This window comes from Rattus rattus, chromosome 7, assembly GCF_011064425.1.
Source record: "Rattus rattus isolate New Zealand chromosome 7, Rrattus_CSIRO_v1, whole genome shotgun sequence".
Classification (NCBI taxonomy): Eukaryota; Metazoa; Chordata; class Mammalia; order Rodentia; family Muridae; genus Rattus; species Rattus rattus.
Genome location: NC_046160.1, coordinates 104,934,931 through 104,958,624, shown reverse-complemented (window position 1 = coordinate 104,958,624; position 23,694 = coordinate 104,934,931). Strand labels below are relative to the sequence as shown.

At 44.3% G+C, this 23,694-nt stretch overlaps 1 protein-coding gene across 1 annotated transcript in view; it reads left to right on the top strand.

Moving 5' to 3' along the window:
- Sel1l (SEL1L adaptor subunit of ERAD E3 ubiquitin ligase) overlaps window positions 1–21,729 on the top strand; it is a 43,345-nt gene extending 21,616 nt beyond the window's left edge. The window contains exons 7-21 of the mRNA XM_032908232.1: window positions 957–1,010; window positions 1,097–1,156; window positions 2,223–2,304; window positions 2,628–2,782; window positions 4,096–4,152; window positions 7,900–7,968; window positions 9,658–9,735; window positions 10,617–10,679; window positions 11,581–11,668; window positions 11,971–12,119; window positions 12,754–12,919; window positions 13,195–13,269; window positions 13,872–14,044; window positions 15,720–15,848; window positions 17,624–21,729. Coding sequence (XP_032764123.1) covers window positions 957–1,010; window positions 1,097–1,156; window positions 2,223–2,304; window positions 2,628–2,782; window positions 4,096–4,152; window positions 7,900–7,968; window positions 9,658–9,735; window positions 10,617–10,679; window positions 11,581–11,668; window positions 11,971–12,119; window positions 12,754–12,919; window positions 13,195–13,269; window positions 13,872–14,044; window positions 15,720–15,848; window positions 17,624–17,833 — 1,608 coding nt within the window. The 3' untranslated portion in view covers window positions 17,834–21,729. The remainder of the gene's footprint in view (window positions 1–956; window positions 1,011–1,096; window positions 1,157–2,222; window positions 2,305–2,627; window positions 2,783–4,095; window positions 4,153–7,899; window positions 7,969–9,657; window positions 9,736–10,616; window positions 10,680–11,580; window positions 11,669–11,970; window positions 12,120–12,753; window positions 12,920–13,194; window positions 13,270–13,871; window positions 14,045–15,719; window positions 15,849–17,623) is intronic.
- Window positions 21,730–23,694: the final 1,965 nt, after the last annotated feature.

The following is a 23,694-nucleotide window of genomic DNA, read 5'->3' as shown; positions in this document are numbered from 1 at the left end:
TTATTTTAGTCAATCTTATCTTACTTACTGCGTTGTTATTCCCCCAGGATGTACACTGTACCATCCCTATCTTTAACCTACACCTTCAGAGAGCTCTAAGGGTATTGTAGATGGAGGCTTGAATCTGTAACCATTCTCCTGGCCCGTCAGAGTTTGCTATTGTCTGTTTACCCTGCACCAATTATACTGTTAGAGCCTGCTCGGGGCAGAAACTACAAGACGATTCCTGGAGTAATGGCCTCAGCTAGCTGCGTGCTTCATAGTCTCCAGGGCGTAAAGAAAACCTCCAGATAGAGCCAGATAAAGTTAATTTTAGGATTATACCCAAAAAAAGGCTTAGACATAATTTTCCCAGGAAAAGACATAAAATGAATCAATGCAGAAAGTCCCCAGCAACATGGAGAGACCAAAACCCAGAAGTTAGAGACAGAAGGGCAGCGCGTGCCGCGATTGGCTCAGCTTCGCTGGAGCTGTGTCAGGCTTTGCTGGGTGACTTCATGACTCGCGGTTTCTTGTGGATACGGCCGCCACCTAGCCACCTGGTGTTTCTTCATTCCTGAGATTGCTTGGACACTATTGTCCTGGGATACTGTTATCCTATTCATTCCTCCCTGCAGAGGAAGAGATATGTTGATATAATGTCGTAAAAGGTGTCTTATCTTCATAATGGCTAAAGCAAATGAAGTCCAAACCGCGTTTAAGTGTGGTTGACTTTGTTTTTCTAGTTAATACCTTCTTAACTTCCCGTTCACCTTCCAACTGAACTCAGGTTGGTTAAAGTTGCACTTAACTGCGTGGTTTATAGAGGGCTGAATGTATTGCTCCAGCTCTCTAACTGAGCCATCTGCATAGTTGTCCTCAAATCTTCATAGTTAAGATCCTTGACTTTTCTCAGTGTCTAAAACTGTATGTCTTCACCAAAGTTAGAATACTGACTTTTCCTCCTTTCACCCCAGGGTCTTGGCTTTCTCTACGCTTCTGGACTTGGTGTTAATTCAAGTCAGGCGAAGGTAATGTTAGTGAAGTCTTACTGCACGTTAAATTTGGAATTGAATAAGCACTGGCCTGTGCCCATTTATGTATCTGATTTTCACAGGCTCTTGTGTATTATACTTTTGGAGCTCTTGGAGGCAACCTGATAGCGCATATGGTTTTGGTAAGTGTGAGCTTAAAGGCTACTTTCATTAGATGGTAAAATGTATGTCGTCAGTAGTTGTACTTCCTAACCTTGCTGTGAGATTCTCTTAATATCAAATACTCAGTTGAACATCCACCAGATTCTTGTTAATGGTTATGTAAATTAGAATTGTTAATTGGATCATCTTTGCATTTAAATTGATGTCCTACTATACAAAAAACTGTCCTATAATGGACACTTGCAAATATCTGTGTATAAACTGATAGCATTGACCTCTTATGATGCTTAGTGATACAGACCTTTCCACCAGAATCTTTTGGGGCTAAGTGGCCTAACTTTCTTGTGAATTCAGTTTGGGATAGGTCACATGACATGGTGTGTGATGGATGCAATGTTTTAAATGAATATAAGTCCCTTGTTGACAGGAGTGTCACGGTTGGACTGAGTGACATGAAACTAAAAGTAGGAAACCCATCCAGCAAGGAAGGGATCTCTACACTTGGTTACTGACAGCACAGACAAGGCTAGTCCAGCCAGATGCGTAAATCAAAGATCATTTCAAACATAATTACCGAGTGATCGTCAGGATCAGATCAGATACTGCAGTAGACAAAGATAGCCTAAAGAGTAGAATGCTGGGAGCTGATACACAGGGCAGATAGAAATCCAGCAAAATAACTGAGTGGTGCCCAGGAGCACAACTGGTTCCCACAGCTCCTTCCTGCTTCATGTTCCTGATAATCAGTCGTCCCTCCTGCATTACTCTGTGTCATTTGTTACTAGAGTAATTGTACCTGCGTCCTGGGCACGTTTCCTTCGTTTGCCAGTTTATGGTTTTATATCGGTACACTCACCTCATTCTCACTAATGTTAAGTCTGGTTCTGAGTGAAAACTATGTACGTGCCTTTTTGGGAAGCTCCTGGCACTTGTTTGGTTGCTCTAGGAGTGTTCTTTTCTCGTGCTTAGCTATAGACTTCTTGTTGGAGTGCGTGGGTCAAAGGACTGCAGAAGCAGATTCTGAGTGTGGCTGGCTCTACAGAAACCTGTGCTGGTGCTGCAGTCTCACTCCAAGGTGTCTTACAGGGTTACCGCTACTGGGCTGGCATCGGAGTCCTCCAGAGTTGCGAGTCGGCACTGACCCATTATCGTCTTGTTGCCAATCATGGTACCTGTTTTATTTTTTTCTCTTTCACCCTGTAGGGGAAAAAATGCAATTAATTTTAAATATATATGTTTTGGTTGTAGTAATTTAAATACTGAAAATGACTCTTTTGAGTGGGCTTATCTTTTAACTGTTTATCAAGAAACACATTTACATTTTATTCTTAAATGTTTCACAGTGGAAGTGTAATTTGTTAATGCATTATTATGCTGCTGCCTGTTGACTACTACAGAATTAGTACCATACATCCCATGTCTGTCGACGTCTGCCTGCTACAGCTGTGGGCCTGCTCCTCTGACTTCGTCTATTTGTCCCTTCTCCATCAGTCGCTAGTGATATCTCCCTAACTGGAGGCTCTGTAGTCCAGAGAATACGGCTGCCTGATGAAGTGGAAAACCCGGGGATGAACAGTGGGATGCTGGAAGAAGATCTGATTCAGTATTACCAGTTCCTAGCTGAGAAGGGCGACGTCCAAGCACAGGTGTGTGTGCTTCAGGGCACTTCTTACTGCACTGTCTACTTAATCCAGGAAGGGAGGGCAAGCACCCACATCTGTAAGTAATATTGTCTGTGCTCTGAGTAATTATCAGCTTTGTTTCCTTTAGAAGAAGAGTATCCTACACTCTCAGCACCTTTTTCCATTAAAATCGCAGCTGTTTGGGATCTATAGAAATAAGTAACAGTTACCAAGAATGGTTTTAAGGCTCACAGAAGGGAGTCTTAATTAAAACTGTAATGAATCTACAGTAGGATCTACTGTTACTCATGGAAGTTAGAATGCAACTGCCTTGTCTAGTTTTCAGGGGTGTATTTTGCTTTAAGTGTTCTCTTGTATCTGCTGTCTAATTACCTTCCTTTTCTACACTCCCTCTCCTCTGCTTCCTTGGACTTGTGTATGATGCCCGCCGCTGTTACCTCGCCTCTGTCCATGAACAAGTCAGGCCTTCCTTGTGTTCCCTAGAGATTGCCACTCAGTCTGCCTGCCAAGTCTAGTGTGTAACATGTTACTGTTCCCCATATGACACGGAGATTTTACAATATGCTTAGCGTGGTTTAACTCTACATGGTTTTGTGAATCTCTTATACAGCAAATACTAGTTTAAACTCATTCACAGATTGGTCTTTCCTTTTGTTTTCATTTCTTCTTTCTAAGCCTCTCAGATGACTGTGTCTGTTAGCCTAAGGGCATCCTTTACTATTTCCCTTAGAGCATGTTCACTGAAGCCAGCACCGTTTGTCTAAAGCTGTTTAGGGAAGCAGGCCGATGAGCCAGTACGTAAGGCACTTGCTGCACAAGTTTGAGGACCAGAGTTCATGTGCCCAGAACCCACATAAGCACTGAGTGTGGCTCCTGCCTGTAGTGCTAGCACTCAGAAGGTCCCTAGAGCAAGCTGGCTGCCTAGGGCAGCCTTACTGGGGATCTCTGGTGAGTTGAGAGATCCTGCCTCCATTAATAAGATGGAAATCAGCTGAGGGGGAACTCTGACAGCAACGTCAGCCTTCCACCTGCATGCATTTGCACCTGCACACATGTGTCCTTACACACACGTGAACATACATACACTCACAAACTCTGTATACATCCGCAAAAGAATGCTATTGATTCTAAAGCGTGCCTTCTTAGCTCTTGGCAGTTTTAAGATAATTGAAACAGAATTAACACGCAGGATGAAAGACTGGATTTCTAGTCTTCTGGCTAACGCTCAGAGCCTTCCTGCAGCCAGCTATGGGTCTGATTTTAGCTGCATGCCAGATGCTCACTCTCACGTTTGCATCGTTCTTACTGCTTTTCAGGTTGGTCTGGGACAGCTGCATCTGCATGGAGGGCGTGGAGTAGAACAGAATCACCAGGTATTTACCCTGTCATAGGGCTTTCTTCACATTGTAGCAAAACATGGTGCTGTGTGTGTGTGTTCTAAGCTACTCAGGCTCATTAACAACTGTCACAAGGGAACTCTCATGACCTACCTGATGGCTGATAAACACATGAATAGACCTCAGAAGGGCCAGAAAGGCCCTTTTCATTTACTTTTAGTGTGTGTGTCTGTGTGTGTGTGTCTGTGTGTGCCTGTTTCTGTATGCCATATATGAGCAGGTACCAGTACAGAGGCCAGAAAAGGATGTCAGACAGCTTGGAGCTTGAGTTACAGGTGGTTGTGAGCCGCCAGATGTGGGTGCTGGGAACTGTACTCAGGTCCTGTGGAAGAATGGAGCATGTGCTCTTAACTGCCAAGCCATCTCTGCAGCCCTAGGTTTATTACCCCAAACACACACACACACACACACATACACACACACACACCATACACACACACACACACACACACACACACACACACACACACACACACACACACACACACACACACACACACACACACACACACACACACACACACACACACACACACACACACACATACACACACACACACACACCACACACACACACACACACACACACACACACACACACACACACACACACACACACACACACACACACACACACACACACACACACACACACACACACACACACACACACACACACATATACACACACACACACACACACACACACACACACACACACACACACACCACACACACACACACACACACACACACACACACACACACACACACATGAACATACACAAACACATCTTGACTTTTTTGTTGTTTTAAATATAACAGTGGGTCTTTCGATCCCTTTGGATCTGGACAGATGGCTTAGCAGTTAGAAGTACTCGCTGCTCTTACAGGCATCCTGAGTTCTGTTCCCAGCACCATGTGAACAGTTTGGAGCTACTACTCCAGTTCCAGAGGATCTGACACTGTTTAGGGCCCTGCAGTTACCTACACTCAGGTATACATACTCACACCCAGACACACAAATACTCATAATTAAAAATTAATTTTTTTCAAAAAGCAAAGTGGAAGCCATAAAGAAGAGCGCCTTTTAAAGGATTCTGACGAGGGCCGAGGAAATGCTGTCAGGAGCGCACACTACTCCCATCTAATCTAGAGCTGCTCACCAAGCTGTGTCTGCTTTCCGTCCTAAATATGACTCCTCTCTTTCCTTCTCTCCAGTATTGTCACCTGTCACTTGTCTGAATTATCTGCCACCTGCAGGTTCTAGGTATCAATGTGTCTCTGTAAGCAGGTGAACTGTGGTTCACCTAAAACTCTCAGTGCTCTGTGGGTTCCAGTAGCTTAAAGATTTGCCCTCTGACTTGACCCCCAAGACCCAATCCCAGTGTCTGGACCTCTCCAGCCCCTTACTGTCTAAGGCATGAGCACACAGAAGTTTCTAAGGTTTTTCAGCCTACTGAGAGCCTCTTTCTCATGACTTCAAGCAATGTCCCCTTTTAAAAAGTCCCTGGTGGTGACCATCAGCACAGCCACTTAGCTTATGTGGTAATTCCTACCCAGCCTCCAGAACTCAACACCAACCTATAATGTCTCCCCATCAGCCCCATCCCCACTCCAGAGAAAGGTCTCATATGACAAAGGATACCTGAGAATATGTGCTCTTTGTGATTCTTGTCCAAGGTAGGTTAATTTGTTACGTAACTGAAATTGTTTCCTGGCTAGAGCCTAAGTTGAAGAGAGCATAGCCCTGTGTGCTTTGTTTACACTTTACCCAGACCCCAGCAGAACCCAGCACGGCGTGAGTTCTCAAAGAGTCGTCAAATCATAAAATTCTTATTTTGCTATCATACTAATTAACTATACCAAGTAATGTTATTTCATATAATGTACCCTCTCAATTTTAAGGACTAAATTGTCACAAAACTACACTTATGAGTTATGCCAAACACCTGTGGGTTTTATTTGTGCAACTTTTGACAGCTGCTGTTGTCTCTTGGTCACCAAAATGTATGCTAGATGATGCTACTGAACAAAAATAACAAGAGAGCAGGATTCTGCGAGGCTTTGCCCCAGAGCTCGTGCATGCAAGATCTGGGAATGTTCTCGTACCGTGCGCTGCGGAAACCTATAAAGTGACTGTGCAGTGAAAGACTAGGGTTTCCCAGCACACGGCTTTGTGACTCCAACAAACATTGTGGTTGCTATGTGCCGGTCACTGCCAGGTGTTCAGCATACAGCTCTGGTCATTGTCCTTACTGGAGTTTCAAGTTCAGTGGCATATTAGTTACTTTTTAAATAACTTACATCGTCAAATAGCAAGCATTTCAAGTTGTGGTTGCTGATTAAAAGCAGAATCAAGGGACATAATAAGTAAGGGAAGGAAGCTGACAGGAAAGACTTCTTTAGGGAGAAGAGGGTGGCATATTGACCCTGGAGGTAGGACTATTCCAAGGCAAAAGGAACAGAACACGCACAGGCCCCAGGGCAGAGAGGAGTGTGACTGGTATTCCCATAGTGCTGACATCATAGAACATAGTAATTCTAGACAGTCAGTGCTTGCTTGTGTCAGCTTAACCTCTGCACTTCAAGGGACTCTTAGAGCACAGATTTGAAAACATTGGCTTTTGCTAATACCATGGGGAAAATGAGTTAGTAGAATCCCAAAGTACAATCGGGGAAATCAAAGTGGAGAATATTTGAGAGGCTCATATGAGAGAAGATGTAACATGGAGTAGAAGCATGGACAGGCAGTGTAGGGATTCATTGGGTACTTTGCAAGCTCCATAACTAGGCTAGTTCAGAGCTCAGACATGCAGTGTAGACACTGCCATCGAGTAGATGATTTGTGAGCACAATGAGGCTGCTCAGAGAGCATAAAGTGAGAGAGAATGCGGGCGTCAGGAGAGCCCTGAAGAGCGTGACCGTAAAGAGGCAGAAGATAGAATAAGACTTAGCCAGGGTGGCTTCCAGAGGGCAGGACAGAAAAGGCTAAGGAAAGAGTGGTGTGTGGGGCCAAGTAAGGAGTGTCTCCAGGGGCGTGAGGTGGGCGCATCAGATACTGGAGAGGTAGAGTGAGAAGAGAGGCTTGCACTAGTGATGAGGAGGTTGTCTGTAGCTTCCTTTCTGAAGTAGTTGGCGGAAGCCAGTCATGCTTGTAGAAAGGAGAATCCTGTAGTGGTCCCATGGAAAAGAAGCTGAAACTCTGAAGAAAAAATGGTAAATCATGAGGACCAACAAGGGATGGGCAGTGGGGTAAGAGCCGTAACAGAAGTGAGCCATGGCAACGTTGAGCTGAGAGGGGGTGATGAGTGTCTTCCAACAGTGCTGTCATGGACTCCAGTACAGCCCCACATCTTTCTCTCACTATATTGAAGGAAGCTGTATCTCAGAATATATCATGCCTTGTGACTGCCTCTTAGTTCCTTTCCTTTCTCACGAGGACCAATAGTAAAGTAGACTAGTGAAGTAGGCTGCCTGAAGCCTGTTCACATCAGCTGTAAATAGACATCATCATCTGTGAAGTTTAGGGAACACCATTTCTTTGTGGTTATAAAACTTCGAGATATACACAATTCTATTTGAAATCCTGATGAATATTCTTATTTTTTAAGTTGCTTTAATATAGCAAAAAAAAAAAAAGTTTCTTGATACTCCTGAAATAAGTGTTTTTGTTGAAATGAATTCTGTTAAAAAATAATTATTCTTCTAATTCTTTCACAGAGAGCATTTGACTACTTCAACTTAGCAGCAAATGCTGGCAATTCACATGCTATGGCCTTCCTGGGAAAGGTACTGTATACCTACAGCTATTTCTATAACAGCAAAATAAAATTTCCAGCTCAAGGGTATTGTGTCCTGTCTTAAGGTAAATGCTCTGTGAATTACTTAGACAACTTAGACATAGTGTAGCATTTGCTCCTAATGTTGTATCTACAGTACACAGTGGTCAGGGTCGAACTGTATAACACACAGGGTTTAACTCGGAATCACAGTTGTGTTTCTTTTCATGGTGGAGTGAGAGAGTTTTTAGCATTTGTCTGCAGATCTTTTCATTGCCTTAAATATGACATCTGTGAGCACCACTAAGTATAGTCTTTTTGTGGAGCAAGGAAACATTTACATCTAAAAACTAACGAAGAGATTCTGTGTCAGGGAAGAGTTCCATTTTCAGTAATTTAACAGTAATACAGTGCAAACTGACAGTTGTTCATGTATAACCAAATCATAATGGAGGGAAATTCAGGGGGATTCCAAGGATTTTACATATAGGAAAATCTCATCCATACTCTCACCACATAATCTCAGCCAGCTAACTGGGAGCTGGAACATTCCAGATTTATAGCATGGAGTGTGTGGTACTGATGCTGTGGTAGTGAGCATCATGACATGGGGTCTTTTATCTGTTTTATTTATGTTTTATTCCCAACATTTATACTTAAATTTTCTTAAATTACTAATTAATCCTATGTCTAAAAGCAACTTTAGTGCTGTTTCCTTAGTATATTATGTGTAAAGCGCTGCTGGCCACGTGTTTTCCTTTCTTCTTAGGCCTTACTGGTCCTATAAGTCAGTATTGCATATACCTTGTTAAATAACTTTAGTTACTTGTTGTCTTGTGTATTTGCACACAGGTCCGATGTGTATGTAGGTGTGCATGCACATGTGTGTGCCTAGAGAGAGACCAGAAAACAGCCCTGGGTGTCATCCACCTTATTTTTGAGACAGGGTCTCTCATTGGCCTGTAACTTAACAAGTAACCAGGTTAGCTGTCCAGCAGTCCTCTGGAATCTGCCTGTCTGTCTGTGCCTCCCAGGCTGAGACTGCGAGTGCATGCCATCATGCCCAGCTTCTTTAGACTTGGCCTCTGTGGTTCTAGCTTAGGTCTACATGCTTACATCTGGTATTTTACCCAGAGCCATCTCCCCAACATCTGTTAACCCCAGATGCACCATTTACCCTGTTCTGGGGCAGCTTGGTAGAGGAAATGGCAAAGTAGACTTTGTGACTCTTGAAAGTCTGCCTGTACTGATGGGATCAGTCATCTGGTCTCAACCAAATTATTAGCCACCTCACCGCCCTGGGTTAAAGACAATCCCTAGGACCCAGACTGTTGATGGAGAGGAGCAGGTGGTCCTCTGACCGCCACACATGTACCATGTTACCTGCATACCTACCCATAAGCACAGATACATAAGCAAATGTAATTTTCAAAAATGGTTTAGGATTTCTTGAGGCAGCCAGTAACCTGCTTTATATATTCAAATCTATACCTAAACCATATATTTAATAGAATACCAAATACTTAAAAATATGTATATATTTACCAATAAAATTTGCTTTCAATTTTACACTTTCCTATGAAGAATCGTAAACTCTGTGGGGTAATGTCAGGAAAGCTAATAACAATGAAAATGAGATGAGAAGGGAAAAGTGTGGAGACCAGAGACAACTCCACATGGAATCGGGGGTGTTTTCCAGATGTATTCTGAGGGAAGTGACATCGTGCCCCAGAGTAACGAGACGGCACTTCACTACTTCAAGAAAGCTGCTGACATGGTAAGGCTTTCCGACCTGCATGCTGCTACTAGTGTTCAATAGATGTACGTGTGGAAGGATTAATCATAACCAACTGGTAAATGTTAGCTTAGTGTTTCCTAATCAGGAGAGTACTAGTTCTTAGCCGTGAAATTGGGAGTTACATAACCTACCTCAGCTGTAGTATAGAGTTTAAAAGCATCCATGATCTAGTTCCATTGATAACCATGATACACAACTTGGACTTTCTTTGGCCCAGAAAAAAAAAAATGCATATAGGATACTTAAAACCCTGTATGCTTCCTGAGCATTTACCAACCTCTTTCCAACGATAGATCACCATGCATCAGAATGTTACTTGAGTGTTTTCCTGAGAAATGCCATGACCCATCTCTTTAAGATGTCATCTATCCCTCTGAGTTTGAAGGAATTCTAGAATTTTCTGTTCTGCATCTGGAAATACTTTGTCACTGCATTAATGCCTCCAGGTAGCATTGTTCCTGTTAACATATGACTGCTAACTGATCCCAACGGCATTGTCTTCCTCCTTCCATAGGCAGGAGATCACCAAAGCTCAAACACCCCACATGGGACTGGCTTTTAATTTTGGTGAAATAATGTTGGTCACATTTGTGTCATAAATTCATGGTACCGGTGGTCATAAGTCAAGTCACAAGAATTGATCTTAAAGGCAGTTAATGTTTAATCTTTGAAAACAAATTACTGACAGCCCACTGGTGTCTAAAACTCGTGTTTAACATGACTAGAAAGAAAAAGGTGTCTTATTTGGAAACTAATTAAGATATATTTCAATATCTTTCAGATTATTTCTTTTGCAGTCATTTATCCTCCCCCTGTTTTAATTACGCCTTATCACTTTGTCTCATTTCTCTGGTTTACAGGGCAACCCGGTGGGACAGAGTGGACTTGGAATGGCCTACCTCTATGGAAGAGGAGTTCAAGTTGTAAGTGTGCGGGTGGCATGCTGACTTTAGGAAGCAGTCAGCCAGTGCTGGTGGGAGGTAGTCTTTGACTAGCTCCACATCCAACCTGGTGGAACCAAGCCATTGCAGCAAGCCCGAGCCCTTCCCTGCTGTCTCTTGAGTTGACTTGTTCCTCACACCTCACCTAACTGTCTCCTTAGGCCAACTCCTGCCCTTCGCTCCTCCTAGCTTCTGCCTCTCTTCTCCCCAGTCCTTCGCTGAAAGCCCAGTGCCTCCAAAGAATGAGCCTTAACAAGCTGCCTTAGCTCTTAGCTGTCAGGGTTCCGCCTCATAGCCAGTCACCGGTAACCTCCTAAATGCTGACATTGTGTCTGCAGGCACTTGCTGGTCCTTGGCCCTCGACTCAGGGTAGATGCCACTGAATCGTGATGTTATTCCAAGCAACGTATATCGTTGTGTCTGAAACTAAGGACTGAGTCTTAAAATCTTATCTGTAGTTATTTTCTAACACAGAAGACAGTGATACCCGACTCCTGGAAATTAGGATACCAAAATCAGAGTCATGTATTTTAATTTTTTTCTACAATGACACAGACCTTTGGGATTGAAAAACATAGCATCTTGTAATGTACACAGGACGGGAACAAATAAGGAGAAAATAGTATTACTTAATATTAGATAAATTAAGGTTTGAAGGTGGATAGTAAAACAAGTTGTCTTAACTCGTGCTCTCGTGTTCTATGTGCGTTTGTGCCTTCTGAAAGCAAATTGTTTCATAAAACTCTTATTTGCATTTTAGTTTTCAGCTCTTATTTGGGTTTTTTATTTTTAGAATATGTATACTTTGTTATACAGAGAATGTCTCTGTGCTCATGTGTATCAGTCTTGGTGTTTTCTTACCGTTTGGCATCTCCTTCTACAGAATTATGACCTGGCACTCAAGTATTTCCAGAAAGCTGCTGAGCAAGGCTGGGTGGACGGGCAGCTGCAGCTTGGCTCTATGTACTACAGTAGGTATCATCAGAGTGGGTCACAGATGAACAGGCTCGACCGGCTTCCACTAGATGGCGCCAAGATAAAAACCGGGTGGGGAGGGGTCGATTCTGGGTAATTCATGCTCTACCAATTCAATACTTCTGCATCTCGCTTCTCATTGCCATCCATATTACTCTGCATTGGTGAGGTTGACATGTTTTGCTGAGTAAGAACTCTGACTTCCACTAGTTTCATTCCCCTTCTAGTTTCTCTGTGCTTAACTAAATCCTGTTTAAGACTGCTCACCTTTCATTTGTCTGTTTTGTTTTGCTTGCAGATGGCATTGGAGTCAAGAGAGATTATAAACAGGCCTTGAAGTATTTTAATTTAGCTTCTCAGGGAGGCCATATCTTGGCTTTCTATAACCTAGCGCAGATGCACGCCAGCGGCACAGGGGTGATGAGATCCTGCCACACTGCAGTGGAGGTGAGGGCTGTTCTGTCTGTAGGGATGGGTTTACTGCTGGCCAGGCCGGCCCTTTGCTCTCCCGTTCTCCTGACCTGACTCCTTCCATGGTACAAGCTGACTCCGCTCACTGATCCTGTAAGAAGCAGTGTTTGCAAGGGTCAGTAGATGATGCATAGGATCAAAAAGTACATTGACGGACACATGAAAAGGGCAAGGCCAGCATCTCCTAACTGGGCCTGCTTCCCCTTAGCTCTCACGCCTGTCACTGAAGGACACTGATAAGTCCTCCCTTGTCAGCTGGGATTTTTAATAGACTTCACCTCATGAGCAGCACCCCAGGTAGGAGAATGTGCTGATACCTGTAATGCACAGATGTCACTAGAACAGCCCTGGCACAGTGGACAGACGTAGGTTGTTGTTGTTTCTACTGTGTGGTCGCTTCTGAAGGGTAAGGAAAGCCAGCAGCCAGCAGCTCATGGAGCAGACTTAATAATCACCATAGCCAAGATGCAAAGTTGTTTTCTAGCACACACATGTAGTTGTTTTCTAGCACATACATGTAGTTGTTTTCTAGCACATACATGTAGTTGTTTTCTAGCACACACATGTAGTTGTTTTCCAGCACATACATGTAGTTCTCCTCTTTGCACAGTTGTTTAAGAACGTGTGTGAGCGCGGTCGCTGGTCAGAGAGGCTGATGACTGCCTACAACAGCTATAAAGACGAGGACTACAATGCCGCCGTGGTCCAGTACCTCCTGCTGGCGGAGCAGGGCTACGAGGTGGCGCAGAGCAACGCAGCCTTCATCCTCGACCAGAGTAAGCTCCACGGTCGCCCTGTCGAAGCTTTAAACCACACTGAGCAGTAGATTTTCAAACTGAAGTGAATACAACTGCCCTTCCGCCCATCTCCCTAGACTAGTGTCAACCTCGGCGGGCAAAAACCTGCTGCAGGAGGTAGTGTGGTCCGACCCACGGCCCCTCTGAACCTGGCACCTTCTACCACCTGTTTACCGCCTTCATTAGTATTTGCTGTGCTCCACCCTGACTTACAATTGAAAACACTTGGCTTCTGTTTCATGTCTCCCCTGTAGGAGAAGCAACCATTGTAGGTGAGAATGAAACTTACCCCAGAGCTTTGCTGCATTGGAATAGGGCCGCCTCCCAAGGTGAGTGACTGGCTAATGGTCAGAAAGAGCCTTTCCCAGGATCCTCACTGTGCTGGTTTTCGTCTCTCATGGATGTCATCAGACACTGCTCCTTACCCTGTGATCAGTCTTCATTCCTAGGTCAGTGGTCGGAGTGCCAGTCCTCGATGGGCATTTTTAATACCATTTGAATTTTACCAGGCCAGTTGACTGTATTCATTGATAACTGAAGACTGTGTAGAATACCATCCTGAAATAGAAAAGAACTCAACTTTCCCTACTCTTTCTCCTTAGTGTATTTTTCTCACAGACTCCTCTCCACGTTAGGCCTCTCCTTCTCCAGTTGTGCGCAGTGCTCAGACTGAATAGTGTTTTCCATGCAGTGACAGGTGGAGCATGATCCTTTGCAGGGTGGCCTAACGTCTCTATGCTGCTAACATGCTTTCTGAGAAGAGATGATGTCTACTCTAAATGTTTACTGACCTTAGAACGTGGTTCAGGGATCCTTTTAAAGTTTTTCTACATCATGAAAATTCTGTTTTATATACGCATGTTTTAAAAAATAACTTTTAATTTCTTTTAAGCATACTTTCTCAGCAGTTTATTTTTTATTTTTATTTCAGGTTATACTGTGGCTAGAATTAAACTTGGAGACTACCATTTCTATGGCTTTGGCACTGACGTGGATTACGAGACTGCGTTTATTCATTACCGCCTGGCCTCAGAGCAACAGCACAGTGCCCAAGCTATGTTTAACCTGGGGTACATGCATGAGAAGGGCCTAGGCATTAAACAGGTGAGTGTGACATCAAAGCTGGCACTTGAGTAGCATGGCTAAGACGGGGGCATTGCCTGCACTGGAACGAGACAGTGCTTTTGGAATTCTGTCAGACTTGGAGCTACAGGAGGAGAAGCGGGTCTCCAGTGTGTCATTTCCAGTACACACATACACGGTGTGAGCTCTGCTGTGTCTTAGGTAGCACTGCCCTTGGAAAGCTCCCTTTGTCAGGAACTACATGCACATTTAGTCAACACAGTTGCCTCTGAATCATGTTGAAATGGATTAAAATCTTTTCTACTGATGAACTTTTCCTGACCTTCATCTTCCTAATGAAACCTACTTTTCTTTAGAATGGTTCCAAGTTTTTACCTATCTACCCCAACAGGATTCACAGAAAGTATTACTATTTGACACTTTGAAATAAAGACTATGATAAAAGAGTACTCCAGAAGGGAAGTGGGGTTCAGCTGTTGAAAATAAGTGATTAGATACAAAGCTCACAGTGAGTCCATAGCATGGCATGCCTTACAGAGCACGACTTTGTAAATGAAGTCAGCATTCTTACGACTACAAGCTACTCAGGGCCACTGGGCATGGGGCACACCCTGCAATGCCAGCCAGGGTGGAGGCAGGGGGATCAGATCAGGGTCTTCCTCAACACCCAGCTGCTCCTAGGCCTGTCTCAAAACAACAGCAGCAACAAAATTCAGTTCAACACCAAAGTGTGAAGATTAGTAATGATTAGAAAATGTGATTCCGGGTGTGGTTTGATATGGCTTAATTACCATTCACAGCACTAAGTCCATGGTAGCACAGTAAGTTGGATCCACAGTCTCAAAAGATTCCATTTGTAAAAAATGTTTAACTTACATATTTGTAATCGGGTACTAACCGAAGTCTTACTATTATGAAAGCGCTTTTCTCTTTCACAAATGACACATGTGAAGGCTGGGAATAGGACTACCTGAAAGTAACAGCTTCATTTGATCTGTGAATGGAGGAGGGAGACGGGTGTTCCTCTTCCTTTGCCTTCTGTCCTACAAGTTTGGTTTTCTTCAGAGCTCCCAGCATCCTGTCCTCCATTCTGAATTCTAAACCTGCCGTCCTAAGACTGAATTGACCATGGCTTGGGTCACGCTTTTCAGAATTATGTAAGCAGGACTGTGGCAGTTTGTATCAGTCAACACAGGGGCCTGCTCCTAAAACAGCATCGCAAGATGCCTGCCTCGACAGAGTGATGGCTGAGGTTTTTCCCACCCCACACAGTAAAGCAGCAGCACTCCTTTGCAGACACGGGTTACCATGAACCCAGGCTTGGCCCCTGCACTTCTGTCTTAGAAAACACACAGTAGAGGCTGAGAGATTCCCATACTTCTCTAGAGCAGGACCAACTGCAGATTCTTGGCTGTCCTACCCCAGTGTGGGACCAGAGCTGCTTACACTGACTAAAATTAACTTGAAACTTAGAGATTTTCATGGAAATTGCTAGATCAGTAATATGTGTCAGCTGTGTGGCTGAATCCAGCGTGTCCACACGCAAAATCTTAAATTTTATCTTAAAGTTATCTTAAATTTTCAAAATCATTTGATTAGATAATTAAAGGAGTTTTACCTGGGTAAAGCTTGTGGTTTTCCTTTGGGTACCGGACGTTAATTTTAGATAGAATCTCCTTCTCTTTCTGTCCTCTAGGATATCCACCTGGCAAAACGCTTTTATGACATGGCAGCCGAAGCCAGCCCAGATGCACAAGTACCTGTGTTCCTCGCACTCTGCAAATTAGGTGTCGTCTATTTCTTACAGTACATACGGGAAGCAAACGTGAGTGAGCAGCGTCCCTTAGTTAACAAATACAAATTACGTCGCTTTCTCAGGCCTGGAGATTAAAAGCTGGAGTCCCAGGGTCTCTCTCTCCAGGTAAAGGGCAAGGGAGCTCCTCAGGTGGGTAAGCTGCAGAGCTGCAGGAGCGCAGATGCAGGTGGCATTTCTCAGCGCTCTTGACAGGACAGCACATGGCATTGGTGTTCAGGGAAACAGAGACCTGACTCGGGACACTCTGAAACAGTAATGAACATCAAGTCAGACCAGTACCTTAGGCAAAGAAAGCTGGAGGGGAAGCCTGAGAGCTGCTTCCCTTACATCTGATTGCTCTAACAGGGGCAGAACCCACTTAGATTCTGCTCCTGGATGGTGGGTTAGCGGTGCAGCCCTTTGCTCCATAAACACTACGATGCTTGGAGCCTTCGTTGGAGCCTTTAACCTTTAGTTTATCCCACACCGCGAAACCCATTGTCAGAGTCAGGTTCTCCTTATACAGAATTAAAAGTAAGCAATGCCTGTTCTACGCTGACAGAAACTATGGACTTCTCCCCTTTGCTACCTTAACCTCACTGTTGAGATCCTCCACAAAGATTCTCAGAACCCAGGATACCTTAGACTCCGCCCACCCAGCTACTTACATATGTATAATGTCAGTCGTTGCAGTCCTTGGCAGCATGAGCCAGTGTGCTGTACTTCCTGCCAAAACGCACTGGCCAGCCGACAGTGAGGACCAGGCTGAGGTGTGGGGACAGAGTAGCCGTCTAGCCTGTGCTAGATTTCATACCCAGCCAACAGGAGGTGGCTCTCGGACTCTGCAGGGCTGTCCTATACTGCTGTTCCCCACACTTCTCTTCAGTGAGTCAGTCTACGTGCAGGATGGCAGCGTACCGTGGAGAAGGTGCTTTCGCTGTTTTCTTATGCAGATCTACAAAGAGGGCAGTAAGATTCTCCAACTGGAACAAAAAGGAGCAAAGTAATCTCAGCCCATTAAACACTGCAACAGAAATAAGTATTGATGGGAAGGAAGTCAAGCTGGATAAAAAGACACAAAATTCCCTGGGAACACAATAGTTTCCTGGAATTTTTTTTTTCCTACACCTGTGCCTACAAATATGTATTATGGGAGCTTTTGGGGCATAATTTTGCAAAATCTCATGGACTAAGAAAGTTCAAGTTTCTGTGTAAAACAGTGTGCATTTTAGTTAAAACAACCAAAAAGAGGTGTTTGCTCATCAAGTGGACACCTAGTCCTGTAGTGGTCAGTTACATGGGAGCACAGCTGGCTGTGAGGAGAGCAGGCCTCATCTGGCCTCACTGTCACTGTGTGAGGTTAGAGGTGTACAGGATTCAGATTGAGAGGGGGGGTGCCTTTATTGTCCTGTGATCCTTTAAATACCTACTAGAGAAATAACTGGAAACTGCCCCGTTAGATTTCTGATGGAAAGAGCGGTTGGACATCTGCTGCTGTGAGCTGTTAGGAAACCAAAGCTTAGGTCCTGAGACATGCCTTTTAAGAAGAGCTTAAAAACCATTGCAGTGGGGTTGGGGATTTAGCTCAGTGGTAGAGCGCTTGCCTAGCAAGCACAAGGCCCTGGGTTCGGTCCCCAGCTCCGAAAAAAAGAAAAAAAAAAAAAAAGAAAAGAAAGAAAACCATTGCAGTGTCCCAGAATCCAGTTCTTCAAAGTCTCGTGCTTCTCTCTACTGTTAAGTAACTACTTTCAAAGTTCTTTTACTGACATTGAAGTGATAATGCTTTTTGTGTTGTTCTCATTAAGATTCGAGATCTATTCACACAACTGGATATGGACCAGCTCTTGGGACCTGAGTGGGATCTTTACCTCATGACCATCATTGCTCTGCTGTTGGGTACAGTCATAGCCTACAGGCAGCGACAGCACCAGGACATACCAGTTCCCAGGCCCCCAGGGCCACGGCCAGCTCCTCCCCAGCAGGAAGGACCCCCAGAGCAGCAGCCACCACAGTAGCAGCCACCCTCGCCTGGGTCCGTGACCACTAAGGAGCTGCTCGCTGAGAACACTCGCATTTGATGTAGGGCTCTGGATGGTGGCCACCACCTGGAAGAGGCGTGAGGAAGTGTTGAATCCCAGAAGCTGCTTAAAACCTGCTGCCTTCCTTTTCAGGGACGAGTAGCTCTCACCAGAGCTACAGCGAATGTCTGTCTCAGTGCCATATGGAATGACATCTCTCAGTGGCTTTCCTTTCCCTTCTTTTTCTCTCTTCGTTCTGCAAACATACACAAGACACTCAAGTCATGTCTACTGTGCCCACTGTCTTTCCTGAGAGACCTTTGGTCATCCTGTTGATGTGCATAACTTCTTACATCCATGTCTTTTAAGGTCCTGTGCATTGACAACCTGGGAAAACCCAGTTAGTTGCAAGTTTAACCCTAAAAACATGCTTAAGTCTGAGAATAGAACTTGCCTTTAAGTCAAAAGCAAAACAAGCCAAGCAGGATGTCTTCAGGGTGTTTGGGAAATCCTACCAGTCTACATGCGCATTCCTATATTTGGCACTCTTGTTCTAAAAGGGATTATCGATTCCTGCACTGTGGCTGTGACAGGTCATGGCAGACTTCTCTTCCTCGAAGACTGAAAGGCTTTACTAAAGAAGTCTTTGTGGCCATCACTTCCTTGCAGTGGAACAGAAGTAAAACTCAATGAACTGACTCCTTACTCTTACGTTGGACTTTACCCCAAGTACTCGTGTGATTTGCTTGTTGGTTTGAGTGTACAGAGCCCTAGTCCAGACACCAGAGGATGGACTAACTGGAGAAATCAGAAAACAGCCTTAACCGACTTGAGGTGGGATCTGAGACGCGCCCTCCCTCGGGTTGATGCGATGCTTCCCAGGTTTCGTTGTACTTTGCATTTCTTATGGCACAGGAACAGACAGCCCTCCGAAATCTTCAAATACGAAATTCTGTTGTCGGGATATGGGAGGAGGTGACTTCCTTTGTAATTCTAAAACTCAGATGATTGAGGATGGCTTAGACCCAGTGCATGGCAAAAACAAAGGCCTGGGTGTACCGCTGTGTGTGCTGTGGTAGCTTTTCGTTTCTGACGTTTCCTGTGGCTGTAGAACGTCAGCCACTGCTCAGCGGTCATGCTGCCGCCCTTCTGTTGTAAACGCTAGGAAACTGACGCTGTTACAGTGAGCGAGCAGCCAACATTGAGAGCTTCACACGCTCACCCGTGTGAAAGGACTGACCCAAGCCCAGCCCCCCACGGGGCTCAGGCCGGCCTGCTCACTGTCACCTTGACCTTGTTTTCCGTAATCCCTGTCTGCAGCGCAACTGGAGTTTATCACTTGTGGACTTTGGAAAGCTTTGAGTTTGAATGTTGGGGTTGTAATCAGAATTCAATCTAGTTCCTCTATAACGAACATGAAGGCTTTAAATGTGAAGTTGTGTACGTTCGTGTGTGCTCACAGTATTATAGGAAACCCAGTAAGCAAATTTTCCTCGAAGATATTTGCCTCCAAATTTGAAGACGTGGCCACAGAGGGGCCATGTACACAAAAGCAGATCTTTGAGAGGCAGCCACCATTTCTCTCTTTGGGCAGCACTGGTAAATAGTGAGGCTCGTTTGGTGTCCTGTGCTTGGAGATTAGATTGTGAGTGGTACAGTAAGCAGGGTCCTTTACTGCTGCTCCTCTCCCAGCCCCACCCTCAGCCCAGCAAGTGAACTCTATGGTCCCAGCGCTGTTTAGAAGGCAGGTCTTACATTATTACAGGAACTGGGCGCAGTGGTCTGTCCCTGTAGTCCCCTGTCACTGGGGGACTGAGGGACGAAGAGCACATTAGGCTGGGAGTTCAAGACCAACCTAGGCAACACAAGACCCAGTCTCTAAAAATAAACTCGAAGATGCCAGTGGCTTCTATGGTTTTCCCGTGCCATTCCACCTCAAGCCTCCTTGGACAGCAGCATTTTTGCGTCCGTCTTTACTTCGCACAGAGAGTACTTGGAGAGAACATTTCTTAAAATAGCATACACTACCTAAGGCTGCACACAGTCTAGGTTTGCTCTTCATGTAGCAGACTTGCCCCTTGCTATCCTCTTTATGGTCACTGCTGCAGATGCCCTTCCCTCGGCTTATTACCCTGTCTCCAGCCTGGGCCATCTGCTACCGGAAGTCTGAATGGCGGGTTTAAAATAATTCAGTCCTTACCACTTCTTTCACACATGGTCTCAAGCTGCTTTGCTCCTGGTCTCTTAACAGTTCACGGGACATGGTACCTTAGCAAATAGGATTGGGTTCGGTGTTTCTCTTAAAACTAATGCACAGTACTTACTAATGGCATCCATTTGAATAAAGTGGCAATAAAGCTAGTTAATGTCAGTGACATTAAGCCAACTCCAGGATTCGGGAGTTCTAGCGTTAGGATTTAGATTTACCAGATAGAGCGTGACTTCCTTCCTCCCTGTAGCCCATCCCTGCTGCTGCCTTTCGTGGTCTGTCTTGCAGCCTACGAAGGCTCTGTCCAGCCTCTGTTCTCCTGTGCACCTGCCCCACCGGGCCACCAACTGTTTCAGAGTCTAGAGACCACGAGTTTTACTTCTGTGGTGTTGTACAAAGGTGGAGTTTTTGTTCTTGAATTTTTTGTTTCTGATTTCCGGGTTTTCTTAGTTACTAGCCAATAATACAGAAAAAGGTTGGACAGGGGCTTTTTCCCCCCCGAAATTCATTAATACCTAAACTAGATTAATGTAAAAATGCAAGTCCTAAATCTTGATATTCCTGAAGGTTTGTAATTCTACTGAAAATATATATAGATTAATTTCTGAACATTTTTATCACTCACCATCTCTACCATGGAGAAGCATTAAAAACTACCAGGGATCTGGTAAGGAGCTGGTGGCTGGGTGTTCTATATACAGAATTTGGTTTTGTTTGGCTGCTTGGTTGGGTTTTCTCTCTCTCTTCACTGCTCCTCATGCTTGTCCTCTAGTGCTTGGAGCAGGCCTGTAGGCCTCCAAATGCAGACCTCAACTCCTCGTGTGTGTGTGTGTGTGTGTGTGTGTGTGTGTGTGTGTGTGTGTGTGTGTGTGTGTGTGTGTGGCATTTGCACCAATGTCTAATTACATCTGCAAAATTTTCCTCTCCAGGGGTTTGGACTAACACCTCACATGTATATTTCAAAACAAGATGCTTCTAGTGATCCCCCTCCCTGCCAACAAGAGCAGGCTTATATTTACTTCAGGAACAGCTGGTATTTGAAGTGATTCTAAAGTATGGTATACAATATTACGGCCCTGAGAGATCCAAGAAATAACCAGAGCAAAAAAAAAAAACTATTTTATGCAAAAAAAAATTTTGCTCAGATACGAGAGAAACTATTTCTGGATGCTATATTGTCAGGTTTTTAAATGAGTAGTGTTCTTTGAAAAAGGACCTAAGTGTCTTCACCCACTAGGGGTTTCAAGAAAATACCCCTAGTGAAATAGCCCCATATACCAATGATTTGTATCTTAAAGAGACTGTTTACACATTAAAAGCCGATTTTGTATGCAGATGAAGGGCCCCTTTGGTTATGTTCAAGGAGCCATTCAGAAGTTCTTCCTTTACTATTTATTGGTGAACGATCTGACACTATTTCTCTTTTATTTAAAAACAATGTTGATATGATCAAAATATGACCACTATAAACGCTGAGGGGCGTGTTTAAAGAGCATAAGCTGACATTGTGAAGGAACACCATACTAGACTTTTTGTAAATTTATTTTATATTTAATGGAATGCAGTATAACGGCTGGTGAAGTGTATTATAATTGTGTAAACAAATCCTGTTAATAGAGAGATGTACAGACTCATTTTGTACTGTATCTTGAAACTTGTGAAATAAAGATCCCATCTCTGGCTACCTGTTTGTGGTAGTACTCCACACCCAGAGGCCTTCGCATTCAGACTTGGCTTTTAACCAGAAGATCCAACATTTTAGTGAGTCTTTTCTGAAATACAGAAATGAAATTCTAGAATGCACTCATCTGGGGAAATTTGAATCTGTCTTTCGTCTTTACTATCTGTCAATCAGATTCCCATGAATTAATTGAACATTGTCCTGGGGAGGATATAAATTTACCAGGAAGTGGTAACTTTGTGGAATCTGGTGTTTGACCTCAGGCTGCCTGAGAGTAAGGACACCTCTGTATACACTGGTTATAGTATAAACTGACCAGGGCTTGCAGAGACAGATACAGCACAATAAAGCCTATTTAAAATAAGATTAAATAAAAGACACAGGAACAACATAAGCTGAGTGCACGTTGTGCACACAGTTCTAGCTCAAGGTAGGGCGTGTGGCAGTGGGAGAGGGCTTACTGATGAAGTATGAGAGGCTTTGGGTTCCATCCTTAAGGAAAAAAAGCAAGCCAGAAGAGAGTCCTAGGTTTGTCCTAGCAGACAACTTGGACGTGATAAAAGCAAAGTGGTCCAGCTTAGCAACATCAGATCCATCAGTCTGCCTAAAACAGACTGCCACAAATAAAAGTTTGGGTCTCAACTGTTACTTCAAGGAACACAGCTACCCAAGATGGCCTCAGCTAAAGTAGAAGTGAAGATAGAAACACCCAAGTGACAATGTTCAAAGTCTGCCTGGAGTGAGGCATGGTGGCCGTGTACTGCTGACAGCATTTCTGTCTGGGCAGGCACTACAGTGAAGACTTCAGTCTCTGCTGGCGGTTACAGCTCCTGCCCTTCAACTCCCTTGAGGGCAATAACATTGGCTCTACCTCCTTGGGACTGGCTGACGCTGAGCTGTGGAGATGAGAGTTTATCCCAGACTCTTAAACCGTGGCCTTGCGCACTGTGTCGTCTGTGTGTTTTGGGTACACGAACTACATACAACTTAGAGAATGGGAACCATTTCTGTAGTACAAACTGAAAAACATGCAGAAGGAAGCATTTTCTATTCCCCAGGAGTATAAGAATTAAAAAACAAAACAACAAAAAACACTTTAGAACCCAGTAGTCCAAGAGGACGTGTTCCTGGCCCAGCTACAGCTTAGAAAGCAGATTGAACATTTGTGGGCCCCGAGAATGCTACCAAACTGGTAATATGTGGATAATGTCCCATTATGGACAAAGCCAACTTTCCTAAGGCCAAGTTGTTGTTCTCTGGATTAATTTCATTGAAATGCAATAGTATCAAAAGGTTGAGTGTGGTAGTGCACACCTTTATTCCCTGCCCTCAGAGACAGGAGAACCGCTGTGAGTTCAAGGCCAGCCTGGTCTACATAGCAAGTTCCAAGACAGCCAGGGCTTCAAAGAGAAGCCCTGTCTCAAGGATAAATGAAGAAAGAAAAGGAAGGAAAAGAAAAACGTAACCTGACAAACTTGCCGTTTGAACGATGTTGCTTGGTAATATCTTACACACTGCATGCAAATGAACTTCTTACAGAGAGGATTGAAAATAGCATGCTATTTCCCTATAACCTGATTTCGACCTGATCTGAACTAAGTAGAACTGTCCACAGTACTGGCGTTGCAAACAGCTGCCTCTGTTCATTTGAGGAAACCCTACCCCCTTTGTTTCATTAGTATCTATTTTGTCCCATATTTGAGACTTAAAGTAATGGCGTTACTTTTGGTGCTGATGCCCAAGAGTGGATTAAGTTCTATTTTTAAAAAGGCATGCTTGCAGGTGAAGGCAGGTACAAGATAGAACGAGGCCTGTCATTGGATGAGAAGGAAGGATGGGTGGGAGGAAAGGGAAGAGGAGACTGAAACAGGGGACAGAGAAGCCGTGGAGAGAACATGGAGGCTGACGTTAAGATTCCACTCTGTGTATTTACAGGTTATTGTGAATATTCTTAAGGGATGTATGTGT